Source organism: Stylophora pistillata, chromosome 10 (assembly GCF_964205215.1).
Source record: "Stylophora pistillata chromosome 10, jaStyPist1.2, whole genome shotgun sequence".
Classification (NCBI taxonomy): Eukaryota; Metazoa; Cnidaria; class Anthozoa; order Scleractinia; family Pocilloporidae; genus Stylophora; species Stylophora pistillata.
This window is the reverse complement of record NC_142528.1, coordinates 516,055-533,990: the sequence shown is the minus strand read 5'-3', so window position 1 is coordinate 533,990 and position 17,936 is coordinate 516,055. Positions and strand designations below refer to the sequence as shown.

General features: G+C 38.2%; 1 protein-coding gene across 3 annotated transcripts; it reads left to right on the top strand.

Annotated features, from left to right (window-relative positions):
- Nucleotide 1: 1 nt before the first annotated feature.
- LOC148721211 (uncharacterized) lies at nt 2–13,605 on the top strand. Of its 3 annotated transcripts, none has more exons than XM_088734775.1 (8): nt 2–460; nt 9,547–9,803; nt 10,290–10,410; nt 10,646–10,768; nt 11,176–11,295; nt 11,513–11,635; nt 12,137–12,427; nt 12,908–13,605. In XM_088734775.1, the coding sequence occupies exons 1-8, from the start codon at nt 397–399 to the stop codon at nt 13,021–13,023; spliced, it is 1,215 nt and encodes a 404-aa protein (XP_088590901.1). In that variant the 5' UTR covers nt 2–396; the 3' UTR covers nt 13,024–13,605. The 3 variants fall into 3 exon arrangements, with proteins under 3 accessions (XP_088590901.1, XP_088590903.1, XP_088590900.1); XM_088734774.1 differs by lacking the exon at nt 2–460 and adding an exon at nt 6,534–6,687; XM_088734777.1 differs by lacking the exon at nt 2–460 and adding an exon at nt 6,533–6,687 and having other exon boundaries at nt 12,137–13,605.
- Nucleotides 13,606–17,936: the final 4,331 nt, after the last annotated feature.

Here is a 17,936-nt window from a genome sequence, read left to right as displayed (position 1 = left end):
ATCAACGTGTTTTGGTAAAAACGGTCATCTTAATTTTACGCTCAAGTGAGGGCTGACGAGGAGTGTGTAAACAGTTGGTAAAAAGTGTTGTTAATTGCCTCATCCGTTGCTCTCAGACGGACATAATGGAGCCAGAAACACATAAATATTATCGTCCTTCATTTCTTCAGTGACATTGAAGGTCATTAATATACACTACATAGTACGATCGAGTTTCACCAACCAACTGGTTCCCAAAGACACTAATTAAGTCGTGACAACGAATGAGAACTTCATAATCAAGCATAGGGTGGTGTATTTGAACAAAAATGAAACTTCAGCTGTGTCATGCGCAAAGTTGAAAAACCATACTGATAGCTGTTCCCTACAATTATAACGAGCGTTATTTCTGGGAACATGCTCTTTGAATTCTACTGCTTCGTTCTCACGGTTTTGGCTTCCCTGATACCAGAAGGACAAGGTGAGATTTTCCTACCATTATGTCTTAACAGATTGTCTTAGAACTCTTTCAACGTTTATTAAACACTGTATTACTTTTTAATTTCCTTTTTCAACATAACCAAGTTTTGAAAGTCATTTCATAAATTTTCGGGAACATGATTTTTTGGAGTAGCCAAAAGTAGAAGAAAAAAACAGTTACTGACTCTACGATGAAGTCCGTGAGCCGAGTATTAGTTTCGACTTTTCGATCCCGCATAATGTACGAGATGACTTCAGGCAGACTTCGTATTTTTTGAGAGGTTTATTTGAGCCCAACTGAAGTGGTTCGTCCGGATCAAATGAAAAATTTACACAGCAGCGAAAATCGTCAAGCGATGTAATTCAGTCTTTTAATTCGTCACAAAGAGAGAAATGACTTACGTTTCGTTATTTAATGCAAGAAAGCCTGGCTGTTTGGCACAATTCAACTTCAAGTTGATATAAAGGCTGATAAAGCACGGATCGAGGACTTTGTGTATTTTTGTGAGCCGGTAGATGAAAGGAATCACTCATTAAAGATCTACCACGTACAGAAGGAATTTTTTAAATTAGCTAGAGGGACACTTTCACTTCATTCAACCTAAACAGGGGATTTTTGACAGAAAAATTTGTTGATAAACAGTTTTGCGTAATGATAGCGAGACTGATGACAATAGAGTCAAAGAGCTTCTTAGGATGTTTCATAATGCACGGCCCAGCACGATTGTGTAATGATGAAGATATTTCCCCAAACTCAAAACAAATTAAACGAATGACCGCCTTTGTATTCCAAGGTGAGATCCAAAATTTTCAAACAGTTGTGTAAGAAAATCTTGCTGATCTTAAGATATCCCATACTTTCAACTCAGATGGAAGTAAAATATTTTATTTATTACACTTCAGAACACAAGTTAATGGTTTTGCAGGCGAAAATAATGAAACATCTGGTCTCTAGACTTATCAAAAACGATTATTGTTTACCCAGTTTAAGGAGGTCAAAGGAATATTTGTCGACATGAGAATTAGAGCCGACAAGTTTTTATGATGATCAGAAAAAATTATGGCGTCATGTAATATGATTTTTAACCTAACCCTAACCCTAAAAAACACAAGTTCAAAATTGGTCTTGAGGAAGAAAAGGAAGCCTGGTCAAAATTCCGTTTGATGGAAAACCGTGGACATTTCACTATTGAGGATGAATTTTTGAAAAGGAATTAATCATGAATTGATGCAAACATGCTGTTTTGTCTGCGAACTCAACAATCAACACTTAACTTTGAGTCTGCGTTTTCACTTAGTGAGTAAATTTGACAAAAAAGCAAACTTAGCTTGTTGTTATAGTTCAGCCTACCATGAACGCCGATCAGGATATTTTAGTGATCCATAGAAAATTTACATTTTCGTAAACAGGCGTTGAAGAGCATAGTGTGAAAATGCCAACTTTACCCTTTGGCGTTAACGAAAAAAAATTCTTAGGAAAAGCAATTAACTCTTCGAAAACTGTGACGTCAGTACTCGTTATCCTATTTTCCATACTTTTTTAAAGTGTTAATGTCAGTTGCCACTTCGGTATAAGAACTTAGAAAGCATGTTTCACTTCATCAGATCTCTTTTTCACACGACCATAATTTAACATTTTTAGGGTTTGTTGTTCCTATTGAACTCGATTACGCCCTTATAATGTGCAAGCTCGAGGCTAACTTTCAGCGTTTCGCCACCTGTTAATTTAAATGCATACTATGGATGGAAAATTATTTTTTAGCGGTAAAAACCTCGGACCTGAGGCCCGTTTCTCGAAGTCCCGGTAACTTAACAGGCCCGAAGCCATGTTTTAAAATCAAAATTTAAAGGATAGGGAAGCAGGTTCTGGCACCCAAAACAAGTCCTTTTTGTTTCTTTAGGTGATATTTTTATTGCATCATTTTCAAAACTTTTGAAATCCCCATCTTAAAAGAAAACATAACAGCTTCACGGGTCCGTTAAGTTACCGGGACCTTCGAGAAACGGGCCCCTGGCGTTAAGTTTCCAGGAAGGGTGAACGCTGCCTCGACGTATTTTGTTCAAAATGAATCAGCTGATCAACTATTTTGATTTTTTTTGTCTTTCCACTTGATTACGACCGGGGGAGGCACTCCACATAATTTTCTGCCGTAGTATTTACCCAACATCTACCCAAAAGAGAATTGAAATTCTTTTCAAAGACTGTCGCATGAGGTCACTGCAAAGATGAAAAGACCCAGTCAGTGATAAGATAAGTTGTAGATCTTACATTTTTGGTTTTCGTATCTCTTTGTATCAATATCTTATGATGAGCTACTGCCCCCCCCCCCCTTTCTTCCCCCTCTTCTCATCTTCCTGTTTACAACACTCTTCGAAAAGGAACCGGAAGTGGTGGGGGCCAGCCTGGACACGGGTTTGATCCACACGGCTCTATTTTAAGATCAATTGATGAAACTTGTGAACTTCGAGAAAAATTTCTCCCGTCATTCTAAGCTGATTTGGTGACTGATACTGTGTAACCGGATTAAGTTTATGTTTCCCGTTTGCTTTCCCGGCCGATGAACTAGTGTTCACTTTAATTTAGCACAGCTTAACCATGTTTGGTTTTTCCACAGACTGACAGGTTTCAAAAAACAGGATAATCGTGCAATTTAGAAAGCTTTTCGTTAATTTTTTTGGGGATACTTCTAAGATGCTTTTATAAACTTGTGAGTGAATCGTTCGTCGAAGTTCTAATATTGCGTTTTATTTCCCCTACATGCTCGAGCAAGTCTTGCTCGTGTTGTTGTCTCTTTGTTTAATTTTTGTCTTCTACTTTGTTGAGTTGAGGTCAAAATAAAAACTGCCAAGGAAATGCTGTACTTTTCTGAATATTTTGACCACTATCAGCGTTTACTTAAGTAAAACATCATTCGATGATATTCTTTTTGTTGGCGCCGAAATCGGCGAACAGTCTTAGGATTCACGGACTAAATGAGGAAAATAGATGGAACGACGCCAAGGTTACGATTAAAAGCTGTCAGTTGTAAGATTCAAGCAAGAATTTCTGATAAATAAAAAAGGAACCAATTGATGTTCTTTTGTAATTGTCAATTAACCGAGTCCTTTAGTTAAATTACTGACTAAACAGTTTATTTGCGCCTTAATATCACTACTACATCACTCGCACCCGTGTTACTGCCAATCGGTAATTTTCGCGCTGATTCAGCTCGTCCAAAAAACAAATGCACTATTTTTAGCTGTTATTTTTGCTGAGTCGGTGCCTGACAGGTTACCGACTTAACGATAATTTGCTTTAGCTGAGTTCAGACACGTAACTCTTGGAACTTTATTTCGAAACTTTGTCGCATGTATTCATTACTGCATTGTAACCAGCAAAATAATGTTCGAGAAGAGACACGCGTTTGCGCAACAGTTTTAAGTGGTTTTCGAATTGAAGGTAGTCACTTTTTGTTCTCTTATATCGACAGACGCAGCTACTAGTTTATAAACTAGATTTGATTTAAAGTTGATTTCAAGCTAAGGATTAGCACAGTTATCTATCGTTTAGTAGGTCTTTTATGAGAGTTCTTACAAATTAACGGAGGTGAGAACGATTACCATAGGCCAGGCCTTTTTGTTGTGAAAATTTGAAAGAGCGCCAGATTTTTCCCAAAGATTTGGATCCTGCATCCTCGAACCTTTTTTCTTTGTACGTTTCCGTGAGCTAAAGCAAGCCTTAGAGTTGTTGGTTTGCATGCACAGTTTGAGCACAGCCGAAGCGAGTCAGTAGTCAGTGGAGACAATTTCCAGCGAAAAAGAAGTGATAACTCTTTCGCAATAAAAGATTTTCATTTTCATTGAAAAGTTCTGAATGAAGATGTGAAGAAAAGCCTGAACGGGTCATTTCATATAACAAAATTAATATTCAATTTCTCTATTTATATTCAATTTGTCCGGTTTTTTTTTTTATATGCTGATAACGAGTGATAGCATGTGAATCATCTTGTACTTCCTTCACTCTCTTATTATTAAAAAACGGAAGCTGAAAGGGTGCTGAGGTGAATGGTGAGGGGGCAGGGGGGGGGGGGGGGCGTTAGTCACGCCCTGATGTACGAATGACACTAACCCACATCATTGAAAATTTGGCCTCACCAAACAATCAAGAATATCTCTGATAATTTCCTCGCTAGAAACAACGCCAAAAACTCGGAACATCGACGTGTTTTGGTAAAAACGGTCATCTTAATTTTACGCCCAAGTGAGGGCGGACGAGGAGTGTGTAAATAGATGGTAAAAAGTGTTATTAATTGCCTTATATTTTGCTCTCGGACGGACATGATGGAGCCAGAATATAAAAAAAATACATGTATTTTCTTCCTTCGTTAATTGAAATCAGTCGAAGGTCATTAATATACACTGCAGAAGTACGATCGAGTTTCACCAACCAACTAGTTCCCAGAGAAACTAATTAACTTGTGACAACGAATGAGCACTTCATAATTAAACAGGAGGTGGTGTATTTGAACAAAAATTAAACTTCAGCTGTCTCGTGTGCAAAGTTGAAAAAACTCACACTGATAGCTGTTCGCTAGAATTATAACGAGCGTTATTTCTGAGAACATGCTCTGTGTATTCTACTGCTTCGTTCTCGCCGTTTTTGCTTCCCTGATACCAAAAGGACAAGGCGAGATTTTCCTATCGTTATATATGTCTTATCAGATCAGTCTAGCAAGTCTTTCGAGTTTACTAAACATCAAGTTACTTTTTAATTTCCTTTTTCGACGTAACCAAGTCTTGAAAGTCATTTTGCAACATATTTTTTGAAAATGAAAAGATTACAAACAAACAAAATTTTCGGGAACATGATTTTTGGAGTAGCCAACATTAGAAGAAAAAAAACTGACTCTACGAAGAAGTCCGTAAACCGAGTTTTAATTTCTACTTTTCGATTACGCATAATATATGAAATGACTTCTGGCAGACTGTCTTCGCATTTAAAAAAAATTTTGAGAGGTTTTACTTGAGCCCAACTGAAATGGTTCGGCAGGATGAAATTAAAAATTTACACAGCAGCGAAAATCGTCAAGCGACGCAATTTAGTCTTTATTTGTCACAAAAAGAGAAATAACGTACGTTTCGTTATCTGATGTAAGAAAGCCGGTTTGTTCGAGGACTTTGTGTATTTTTGTGAGCTGGTAGATGAAAGGAATTGTCATTAAAGATCTACCACAGAAAGAATTTTTCAAATTAGCTAGAGGGACACTTTCACTTCAATCAACCTAAAAAGGTGATTTTCGACAGAAACATTTGTTGATAAAGAGTTTTGTGTAATCATGACGGAGACTGATGACAATATAATAGAGTCAATGAGCCCCTTAGGGTGTTTTAAAGTGTGCGGCCAAGTTTCACACTGCACGTGATCCCTGAGATCACGTGACTTACAACCCACTTATCATAACACAAACAGAAGCCTTGTAGTTTTAGAAATTGAATTGATTTTACCTATCGTTTTTAGTAGGTCTTTTACGAGAGTTCTTACAAATTCAATTTTTTATCTGCTGATACTGAGTGTTAGCTTGTGAATCACCTCCCACCCCCCTTTCCGCTCCCATGAATTAAAAAACGGAAACTGAAAGGGTGCTGAGGGTGAGGGGGGAGGGGGAGGGGGAGGGCGTTAGTCACGCATGTACGAATGACACTAACCCACAAGAACATTTGGCCTCACCAAACAATCAAGGATATCTTTGATAATTTCCTCTTTAGAATCAATGCCAAAAATTCGGAACATCAACGTGTTTTGGTTAAGACGGTCATCTTAATTTTACACTCAAGTGAGGGTGGACGAGGAGCGTGTAAACAGTTGATAAAATTAAAATTGCCTCATACGTTGCTCTCGGACGGACACGATGGAGCCAGAATAGAAAAAATGCATCTATTATCTTCCTTCATTAATTGAAATTGAAGGCCGTTAATGTGCACTACATAATTACGATCGAGTGTAACCAACCAACTTGTTCCCAGAGAAACGAATTAACTTGTGACAACGAATGAGCACGTCAGAATTAAACAGGAGGTGGTGCATTTAAACAAAAATTCAACTTCAGCTGTCTCGTGTGCAAAGTTGAAAAAACTCACACTGATAGCTGTTCGCTAGAATTATAACGAGCGTTATTTCTGAGAACATGCTCTTTGTATTCTACTGCTTCGTTCTCACGGTTTTGGCTTCCCTGATACCAGAAGGACAAGGTGAGATTTTCCTATTTGAAAATGAAGCGAGTACGAACACAAAATTTTTTGGGAACATGATTTTTGGAGTAGCCAACAGTAGAAGGAAAAAACTGACTCTACGAAGATGTCCGTGAACCGAGTTTTAATTTCGACTCATCGATCACGCAAAATCTATGCGTTGACTTCTGGCAGACTGTCTTCGCACTGAAAAATTTTTGAGAGGTTTACTTGAGCCCGACTGAAATGGTTCGGCAGGACCAAATTAAAAATTTACACAGCAGCGAAAATCGTCAAGCGACGCAATTTAGTCTTTTTATTCATCACAAAAAGAGAAATAACGTACGCTTCGTTATCTAATGTAAGAAAGCCCGGCTGTTTGGCGCAATTTAACGTTAAGTTGATCTAAAGGCTGATAGAGCACAGATCGAGGACTTTCTGTATTTTTGTGAGCTGGTAGATGAAAGGAATTGGTCATTAAAGATCTTAGCCTACCACAGAAAGAATTTTTCAAATTAGCTAGACGGACACTTTCACTTCACTCCACCAAAACAGGTGATTTTCGACAAAAAAGTTTGTTGATTAAGAGTTTTGTGTGATCATATCGGAGACTCATGACAATAGAGTCAATGAGCCCCTTAGGTGTTTTATAGTGCGCGGCCCAGTACGATTGTGTGATAATGAAGATATTTCCCCAAACTCGCAACAAATTAAACGAATGACCGCCTTTGTATTCCAAGGTAAGATCGAAAATTTTTAAACAGTTGCGTCGGAACATCTTGTTCATCTTAAAATATCTCATATTTGGAACTTAAATATGATCATCACATATAGGATTTTCATATGTTCACAAATATTGATTTTCAACTTAGATGGAAATAAAATATATTTGATTATACTCCAGAACACAAGTTGATGGTTTTGTAGGCAAAAATCTTTAAACATGTGGACTCTAGATTTATCAAAAACGATCATTGTTCAGTTTACCTAGTTTAAGCTGGTAACAGGAATATTTTTCGGTATTAAAATTAGAGTGGACAAGTTTTATGATAATCAGAAAAGATTATGGCGTCATGCGATATGATTTACAACATAAGTTCCAAATAGGTTCTTGAGGAAGGAAAGAAAGCTTGGTGAAAATTCTGTTTGATGGAAAACCATGGACGTATTCACCACTGAGGATGAGTTTTTGAAAAGGAATTAATCATTAATTGATGCAGACATGCTTTTTTGTCTGCGAACTCCACAATCAACACTTAACTTTGAGACCGCGTTTTCACTTAGTGAGTAAATTTGACAAAAAAGCAAACTTGTTGTTACAGCTCAGCCTGCCATCAACATCGATCAGAATATTTTAGTGATCCATCAAAAAATTAAATTTTGGTAAACAGAAGTTGAAGAGGATAGTGTGAAAATGCCAACTTTACCCTTTGGCGTAAACGGAAAGAAAATTTTTAGGAAAAGTAATTAACTCTTCGAAAACAGTGACATCAGTACTCGTTATCCTATTTTCCATATTTTTTAAAAGTTTTAATGTCAGTTGCTACTTAGGTATCAGAACTTAGAAAGCATGTTTCATTTCAACAGATCCCTTTTTCACTCGACCATAATTTGACATTTTTAGGATTTGTTGTTCCTATTGAACTCAACTATGCCCTGACAATGTACATGCCCGAGGCTAACTTTCAGCGTTTCGCCACCTGTTAATTTTTAATGCATACTATGGATGGAAAGTTAATTTTTAGCGGTAAAAACCTCGGACCAAGGGCCCGTTTCTCGAAAGTCCCGGTAACTTTACGGACCCGTAACTATGTTTTGAAATCAAAATTTAAAGGATAGGAAAGCAGGTTCTGGCACCCGAACCAGTCCCTTTTGTTTCTTTAGCTGATACTTTTATCACATCATTTTCAAAGCTTTTGAAATCCCTATCTTGAATGAAAACAGAACAGCTTTACGGGCCCATTAAGTTACCGGGACTTTCCAGAAATGGACCCCTGGCGTTGAAAGAAGTTAGTAAAGAAGTTATTAACCTTCCTAGCATTTCATAAAGTTGATAAAACCGTCAGCATCACTGACACGCAGTGAGCTCAAAATCTGAAGTCACTCGACATCAGTAACAACACATCCTTTCCATGAATTCAGCTTTGAATTAATAGCAAAAAAAAACTCCGAGAAAACTTTCTAAACGAACTAATTAATATTCTCGGCATGACGACGATTATAAGGTGATAAACACGAGTCGATGTACATATCAATACCAGTTGTTCTTGAACTTCGGCACCGATCGATCGATAAGGATAGCTGACCAAAGCCAACGTAGAGTTAAAAATTTCAGTAATCAGTTACTAAAGAGATTGACATAGATTGGTGTTAATCCAGGGGTCAAAATTCAAGCCTAAACTAAAGCGATATCTACCTTAAGCAGTCAGGGCGGCAACGCCAAGGAAGACGTCGATTAAAAAATGAATTTCTACTTTGAATTAGAATTTCCAAAATGGCTGCATGTGTTCATCGTCTCATACGGCGCCACACCTCAACCTCAACATTATGTATAAAAGTAGCGTTGAGTTCCAAATGGAAATTAAAATAATTTGCCGTCGCGGTTTCGGTTCCCAGACGACGCAAATTTTGGTAATTTCACGTTGTTGTTTTGCAAAGGACGGCTAAGAAATGTACTTAGTTTTAAAACGCACGTGCTGAGTTATTGCTCTGCCAATTAGATCTTTTGTTTTTCCCCGAGTCTTCGGTGCTGTCGCCGTTGTGGTTTGCTTAAGGTCCCTAATAACTCATCATCAGTCACACTGTTCCATAATTCCAGTTTCCATTGAAGTGCTGAGCGTTAAAAAGCAACTTTTCTAACTCAACGTTATCATTTTCCAGGTAACTGTCGCAATTTGGAGTTTACCAGTTTTCCTAAACCTGGCTACCGGATGGACAATCACACAGTTCGAACTGTTGAGGTATTCGACGAGGATATCTGCATGTTGGAATGCTACCTGGAACCCAACTGCGTCAGTTATAACTTCCATGAGTTAAAAAAGGAATCTAATACTCACACTTGTGACCTGAATAACGCTACTGCTGAACACGATGAGAAACTTGTAGAGAGCAAAAACTATACCTATCGCGGAGCTGAGGTGAGAATGAAATGTGTAAGCCAAGAGTACGAAACCTTTTGCTCGTTGAAGGTTTGTCACGAGACAGTGGATCCCTCAGGCTCCGTCATCCATCTGAATTCCCCTTCCAAGAGCAAACATTTAGTGTATGAGCATTGCACGCTCTTTTAACAGATTTGAAATACGGGAATGCTGGAGGCCTATATTTTCTATTTTTTAATGACTACCTCTAGGGCTGTTCTGATACTTTGTAACAAGTCACGCAGATTTTGCTCTCGCGCACGAGCAGAACGCGAAGAAATGTGTTCAACGCAAATATTTGCGCCAATAACCAGGAAGTGTGCGTGAAACTCCGGTAAATGATGAAAAATGAGAGTACATGCGAAGGCAGACAGAAGATCTGATAGAACTGAATAGTATACAGAACGCACGAACACGAACACACGTACGCGTGCAGGAATCAAGCTTGCTGAGCTATCTAAGTGGCCCTATTCTTTTTCTTTTAAGAACGCTTGCGTGAAAAATCCCTGCAAGAATAACGCAACATGCCAGGCTGGGTTTACAGACAGAGATTATCGGTGTTTGTGTGTTCCTAGATCTGGATTTAAAGGCCATAATTGTGATGAGGGTAAGGAAACCTTTACATTTACGATTAGTAGAAATATGACGAATGTATAACAAAGTGCTCATTTTCGAAGCTGGATTCGTAACTTTGGTTAGATTTTGTTTTTCTTCTTCTCGCCATCCTTAACTTTCTAAGTCGGTGAGAAACTGTGCAGGGCACGAATATTACGTCAAGATGACACCATTAATTTTTTTAGGAGCTACATTACAATGATATTCATAATTTCCTTCGTCTTTAGATATAGTCGAATGTGACACGGAGGAGCACGGCTGTGAGGGCAACACGGCATGCAGCAACACGAATGGATCGTACACATGTAGGTGTAAACATGGATACCAAGGAAATGGGACAAATTGTACAGGTAAGTATTCTTATCTGACAACAGGAAGCGTTCACATTAGCTTACATTACGGGGAAAGTATTTGCGGCAAGATTATTTCAAACTCATTTTTAAAACTTTGATTTAAACTTTGTCGCTTCAGACATAGACGAATGCGCTAACGTTGTTATCTGAGGCGACTTAACAAAAAGATCTCACTTACAAGATATTCCTCTTCGTGTTCTAGATATAGACGAATGCACTGACGGAACACACGAATGTCGGATGTAAATGCTGAGTGTAACAATATCCAGGAATCTTACAAAAATGAATTTAATGGGAATGGAACTAACCGCACAGGCAACTTAACATCCCATTTTCTGTGATGACTTCTATCAAAAGCAGAAATAACAGAACTGATTCACTTGCTCTTCTTTTTCTTTTTCTAGACATAGATGAGTGTGCAGAAAGACACCATTGTGATGTAAACGCTGACTGTAACAATACCCTGGGATCTTACAAATGTACGTGTAAAGATGGGTTTCATGGAAATGGAACTAACTGCACTGGTAAGTATTTCTCAGATTTACTATGTTAATGTTTTCTTAAAATTTTAAGATCAATACGTTAGACAGATCTAGAGAGGAGCAGATTTCATTCAAAACCTGAAAACGTACATTGATGAATAGATACAGATCAGTATGAAAATGCCTCACACGGCTGTGAAACACACTTGGGGCAAGAAGGAAGCTTTTCAAAGTAATATTTCACACTTTGTTGCTTTAGATATAGACGAATGTGCTAGCGGAACACACATCTGTGATGTAAATGCTGAGTGTAATAACACCTTAGGTTTTTACAACTGCACATGTAAATATGGATTTGATGGAAATGGAACTAACTGCAATGGTAAGTATTTCTTAGGTATACAATGTTCATTTTTTTCTGAACGTTCCAAGATCAAAAAGTTTCAAGTGTTTAGACTAAGAGGAGACGATTTCATACGAAACTTGAGAACGTATTCTGAAAAATACGGATGCAGACAGGTGTGAAGTGTAGCACACGGCCAACCATCTAAGGACGGTTTCTATGGAAACGACACAAATCTTTGTGGCATCGACTGGAAAATTTTTAACATCATTTCCAGTATAAAACGGGAACCTTACATTTCAATATAACATCATTTCCAGTATAAAACGGGAACCTTACATTTCAATATAAAACGGGACATTTCGAATGTCCCGTTTTATATTGAATGTAAGGTTAGCAAATACTAACGCGAAACAACTAAACGTGAAAACATTGGTGGAACAAATAATACTTTCTGTGCTCAAGAGCGGCTGAGAATTCCTAGATTGCTTCTTGAAGATATTATTCTTTACGGTGTCTTCTTTGTCTTCTTTGTTGCAGTGAAAGTGTGGCCAATTATCATTTGTGAAAGCAATAGTGGCCGAATCAGGTGTGAAAACGAGAGAAAGATGGACATAGTGTATGCGAATTACGGAAGATTGAACCGAGACACATGCGTCCATGCATTAATGTCGAACACAGCATGTCGCTCTAAGAACTCTCTTTCAATCGTGCAGACAAAATGCAACGGAAAAGGCAGCTGTCAGCTGGTTGCGACAAATTCAGACTTTGATGGCGACCCATGTGTCGGAACATATAAATATCTGGAAGTCAAATACAAGTGCGTGTTAAGTAAGTTGGAAACATAAATTATCAGTATACTGCGTGCAAGGAAGAAAGGCAAATTTCACTCAAAGTAGGGAACAAAATAGATGTGGGATACTGATACAGAGCTACTTACAAGAACAAATGAATTTTATACTTCATGGGTTGAAATTTTCCTGAAGAACGTGCAAAAACGAATAACAACAATTTTAGTTTTATTTCTTACGACTATGGCTATTATAGCGAGAAATTGGTTTTGTTTGTAGGCCAGCTTAATGTAAATACTGCGTCACAGCTGATTAGACTTTGGCTAAAAAATATCACCTATTGATATCTGGCGAGAAATTAGGACTAGCAGGTATTTATATGAGGAAACAATCGTGAAAGCAGTTTACATTCTAGCGTATTTCGATTATTACATGTCTAAGAGTGCTTTTCAATTGACAGTGATGGTTCATCATGCAACTCTTTGTTTTGTTTATTTTATTTAATTTTTTTTTTCATCAGCTCAAAAGAAAGATCGATTTACAGATTTCAAACGGCCAGTTAGACCCCATGTCTTTGTTTTTCCGGAATTCGGGCCGACTATATGTTCTCGCGTATTTTTGGTGTCAATGGCGTAAGTTGAAAATTATTCCCGAAATTTAAAAGATTATTTTATTTTCGATTCGCATGGTGTCCTTCGCTTACTATTATCAGAGTCCGCCGTTTGTGAATATTTTTGTTTTTGTTTCACGATTTCCAGTCGATTGGAAAGTGTTCGGCTTCACCTCTAGCGGTATCCTGAGAAAATGGAACACTGGCCAAGAATAGATACCAACTTGTAGAAGTGGCCACTGTTTGGTGTTTTTTTCCCATTTTGAGACTCAGTCGGTTCTGTTTCTAACTCCATCATTCAGGGTACAAGAGCGGTTATATATGCCAAGGTGATGGCACGTTCAAGTTTACGCAAAACTTTATTTACTTGCTAGATTCTAATATTTCTGTCAACTTCTAGAATAATTTTCAGGAGGGTCTCGTGCGTTTTGACTTGAAATGCCGTAGAACGCTGTAATCATCATCTAGGAAGAACGTTCATCCCTGATAACAACGAGAAATTAATGCATGTAAACTTAAAAAGAACTGATACTTGCTTATAATTTTAATTATGGTAACATGTTGCAAACTAAAGTTTGTTAAAATCAATAAATTAGCTCTTAGTTCTTGAGAGTTGTTGGTTGTTGTTGTTGTTTTCCTTTGTGTCAGAGTTCTGATTATAACAGATGGTGGAGGACCGAGCTAAGACTGTCACTGACGTCATCGACAGTCGAAACTCGAAGTTTAGATCTAACTTCAAACAACAGCCACCATTGACCATTAGAATTTAAGAAGGAGAAAAACGTAATATATACCCCTGATTTGTTCCCGAGAATCCCAAACTGTAGGGTACATACATGTCTAAGACGTGTTAGTAGTTTGTCTACAATTTGCCATGAGATTTGCGATCAGCTGAAAATTTTCCAACACCATCAAAACAGCACCATACTTCACAGAGGGTCCTTAGAGAGCGATGAGGACCCAACTTCAGGTTTGAATTATTGGCGATTTGAAATATGAGCGGGGATTAACAAAGCTGTGTGTAAAACAGTAAAAAACAAAACCTCTTGGGAATAAAAACAGAAAATCGCAAAATAAGCACTTCGCAGTTTATTACACAATACTTGTAGTCGACGTTCGCAACTATGCTAAAGCTCGATCTCTAACAAAAAATTATTTCTACCTACTCCAGCTTATTACCCATAATAGGAATGTCTTGATAATACCTGTTCGCTAAGGTCTATTTTTTTTACCCATCTTTATTGCTGTAGTGATCACAACGTTCACAAACTGATGTTCGTAAAATTGATTCAACTTCTTTAACCATGAACACTTTGCTAAACGAACACCGTGAGAACTAAAATAAAAGTACAAACAAATTACAAATGAGAAATAAAATAACGATTTACAATTAACGGTACAACGATTTAGTAAGCAACGTTCGCTTAACTTAATATTTTAAGTTTAAACTTACTTCACAAAAGCGATAAATCACAATCAGAGAAAGAAGGATACAAATTGCCTAATCAAATAAACTAAAAAAGCGTAAAAATATTTACCTTAGTGCCGCTATAATTAAAACAATGAAAAGGTTTTAAGCACGGCGGCTAAAACTTCGCTTTCAGTTGAAAGATCTTGCGTTAACTGGTATGACAAAAAAAACAACTTAACCGCTTTTACAGCTTGCAGGCTGTCGCAGCGCTTTCTTGACTGAGCGCTTGTGATACGGTAGAACTTTCTAGAAACGAAAGTAGCACTCGCGTATTAGCAAATTCACAAACAGAAGACTTAATTTAAAGTAAATAAACGTCTCTGCGATAGTTCTAATAAAAGATAATAATTTCCTTATAAAGGTGGATGGTACCAGTTTTCATCATTTTGATGGTTTGTAACTTTGAAAGAATACAACAAAAGGACTGACCAATGCCAGTTGAACACTTTTATAGGGTTGAATTAGATAATCATTGGTTATTCAAAAATAGGTGTCATTTCGTCACTAGCAGTTTCCATGGAAACGCTTTCATAGGCTTATTCAGACGCATTTTTTAGCTTGTGGCTTAAATAATTCAAAAACTAGCCCGGTGACCCCGTGTTTCTTTTCAGTGATTGCTTTTGGCACTTGAAAAGGAAAATGCACAAGGATTTTCAAAAAATTCTACGGAGCGGAATTTCAGAAAATCTAGAAAAAAGGCAGTTTCACACATCGCAAATTTCCTTCCGCAGAATTTTTTATTTTTTTTTGATGATTCCTTTCGACGTTATTATCATATTGGAACAATAAAAAGAAGGGGTCACCGGACTTGTTTTCATGCAATAGCTTTCGTGAGTTTACCAATTTCCACGCGCGTTCTAGCGCATTTCAAAATCTGGATTCTATAAGATCGGCATTTGCTCATGATCTGTTATAGCTACGGCTGAAAGTTGCGTGTGCTCGCGCGGGCGCCTACGATCTGATGTTTACATACGTAAATTCGCCTTTACTGCTAAGAAATCATTAAACAGCTGTCAAAGACAGCCTCCCGGGCTCATCTTAAAAATCCTTCACACGACTTCTGGCTACATCATATTATTTTCCATGAAGTTTCAAAGTCTTCTTTCACTTAAGGTAGATTATCCTTCGCTTGAGTTGTTCTTTTTTCGCCGTCGCAAGATTTCAAATCGGTTGAATATTTCTTTTAGATATGAAGTGAAGGAACCTTTACTTCTCCAAAAATCGTCTTCTTTATCTTAGTTTCTTTCTCCTGCATTCACAGTGGCCACTCAACACATCAAATACACGCTCTTAGGTAAACTTCTCACAAAAGTAGAAAAAATTCCACACGCCGCCATCTTTGTTTTTAATTTTCATCTTTTGATCTCGCGCTTCTTTCGCACGTTTCTCTCTCACGCGTCACACAAGAGTGACCTGTTCCCCGCGCGAGGAAACTGGTACGAGCCACCTTAAACTAAAACGTAATGTTACGAGGCCGCGCGTGCAACTAAATTAAAGGTCGCTCTGCTCTATTGCGTCAGTTACAATCTCCACAGAATGATTTATTTCCTATCGCTCGAGAGACCAGTTATTGAGAAAAGTGAAAAAAAAAAATCCATGGTTACTTTCTGTCCTAGGGCAAATTCGCAAAATCTGACTAAATTTACGTTCTTTTCATTGCCTAAACGACCGACTCGCTTTCATGAGAGGGGAGGAATAAGAAATTTTTACGAGGATTGTTTAAGCCGACTTTGATACTTAAAATACAATACAGAATTGTTTGCAGTAGTGTGTTCGTTCCTCAAAATATATCTTATTGAATTCTTATCTCCTTCAGTCTTTGAATGTGTAGTTTTTCAAAATTAAAGCGTATTGTCACCTCTTTAATTTATTTCAAGCAGGACTTTATCGAAAACCACATTACCTTGGTACCTTGGATAACACCGCAAATACAGCACTTGACGAATAAACGTTTTAAAATGCTTAAAATGGCACAACGTCTGGGTAATCCAAATCTGTGGGCTGAGTATCGGGAATTGCAGAATAGAGTGACAAGGGAAGTGAGGCTATCTAAGAGCAGATACTACTTGGAATTGTTCAATGAAGTGAAGGATTGTAAATCCTATTGGAGACTGGTAAAAAATGCGACAAACGGCAAATCCATTGCCCCGATATTAGGAATCAGGAATGCGGATGGAAAAGTTGTCACCTCCGATCTGGACAAAGCGAACATACTTAATGAGCATTTCTCAACTATAGGTGAGAAACTGGCCAACGAATTGCCGAATGCTAACTTCACTCAAATAACGTTCATTTATCTACCGTAGCGCCTTGTGTTATGAACATAAATTTATCGCATGAGGTTATTGTTAGTTCGATGGCCAAGTTGAGAGCCGATAAAGGCTCTGGGCCCGACAGAGTTGCTCCAAAACTTTTAAAGTTTGCTGGTGACTCAATTATTCCATCTTTGTTCTCTGTTTTTATCAAATAAGCGCCACCTGCAACAATGTTCCGGCTACTTGGAAGGCTGCAAACATCTCAGCTCTCTATAAAAGTGACGATGAAACTGTCAAGCATAATTATAGGCCTATTTTGCTATTAAGTGTACCAGGAAAACTGATGGAGTCTATAGTGGCGTCAACTATTACCATGCATGTCACTGAACAAGGACTTGGGAACCCTCACCAATGGGCGTATAAAAAAGGTCATTCCACCGAGCTGTTGTTAGTGAAGATAACGGATGACTGGAGCCAAGCGATCGACAAGAAACATGTTGTAGGCGTGGCTTTTGTAGACTTTCGTAAGGCGTTTGACGCGATTCCCCAGTCCATTCTGCTCCAAAGTCTTGGTGTAGCTGGGGACGTATGGTGTTGGATAAGGGATTACCTCTCTGGAAGAACGTAAGTAACAACGATTAATGGGTGTCAATCTCAAGCTATGCAAGTTACTTTTGGTGTACCTCAAGGGTCGGTGCCGGGCCCTACCCTGTTTTCCATCTTTTGTAATGATCTGCCCAATATCACTGAGGGAATAGATGGTGACCAATACTCATGGTCTTAAAATAGGTGAAGATTTGCTACCTTTCTATACCAAGAGACTGTGAGGTGCTCACCGCATAGTCTCTTGCCTATACTCAAGAAATGGATAGATATTCTAGTCTTCTCGGATAAGGAGGAATAAACCGTAGGCCCCGTCTCCTGCAGGGTTAGGGGTAGGAGACGTTAATTTCCCACGCACGAGATTACTGTGTAGTGGATGTCCTCCCCTGGGTGGGATGGGTGGGTGTTGGCCCTGAAAAGCCCCTATGAGGAGTGGTCAATTAACCTATGTATGTATGTATGTGATCCACAGCTTCACATGTACGCAGACGACACCACCGTCTATGTCTAGGCTCCGACCTATGATCTGGTGGCTTTCAAGTTGAATGAGGTCCCAGCAAGGCTATATACATGGTATTGCGAGAACTGTCTCACTCCACATCCCACCAAG

Coding starts and splice junctions, on each gene's coding strand:
- LOC148721211 (XM_088734775.1), top strand. CDS start 397: ATGCTCTTTGAATTCTACTGCTTCGTTCTCACGGTTTTGGCTTCCCTG. Junction 9,804..10,289: donor ATACCTATCGCGGAGCTGAG/GTGAGAATGAAA, acceptor TTTTCTTTTAAG/AACGCTTGCGTGAAAAATCC. Junction 11,296..11,512: donor AAATGGAACTAACTGCACTG/GTAAGTATTTCT, acceptor TTGTTGCTTTAG/ATATAGACGAATGTGCTAGC.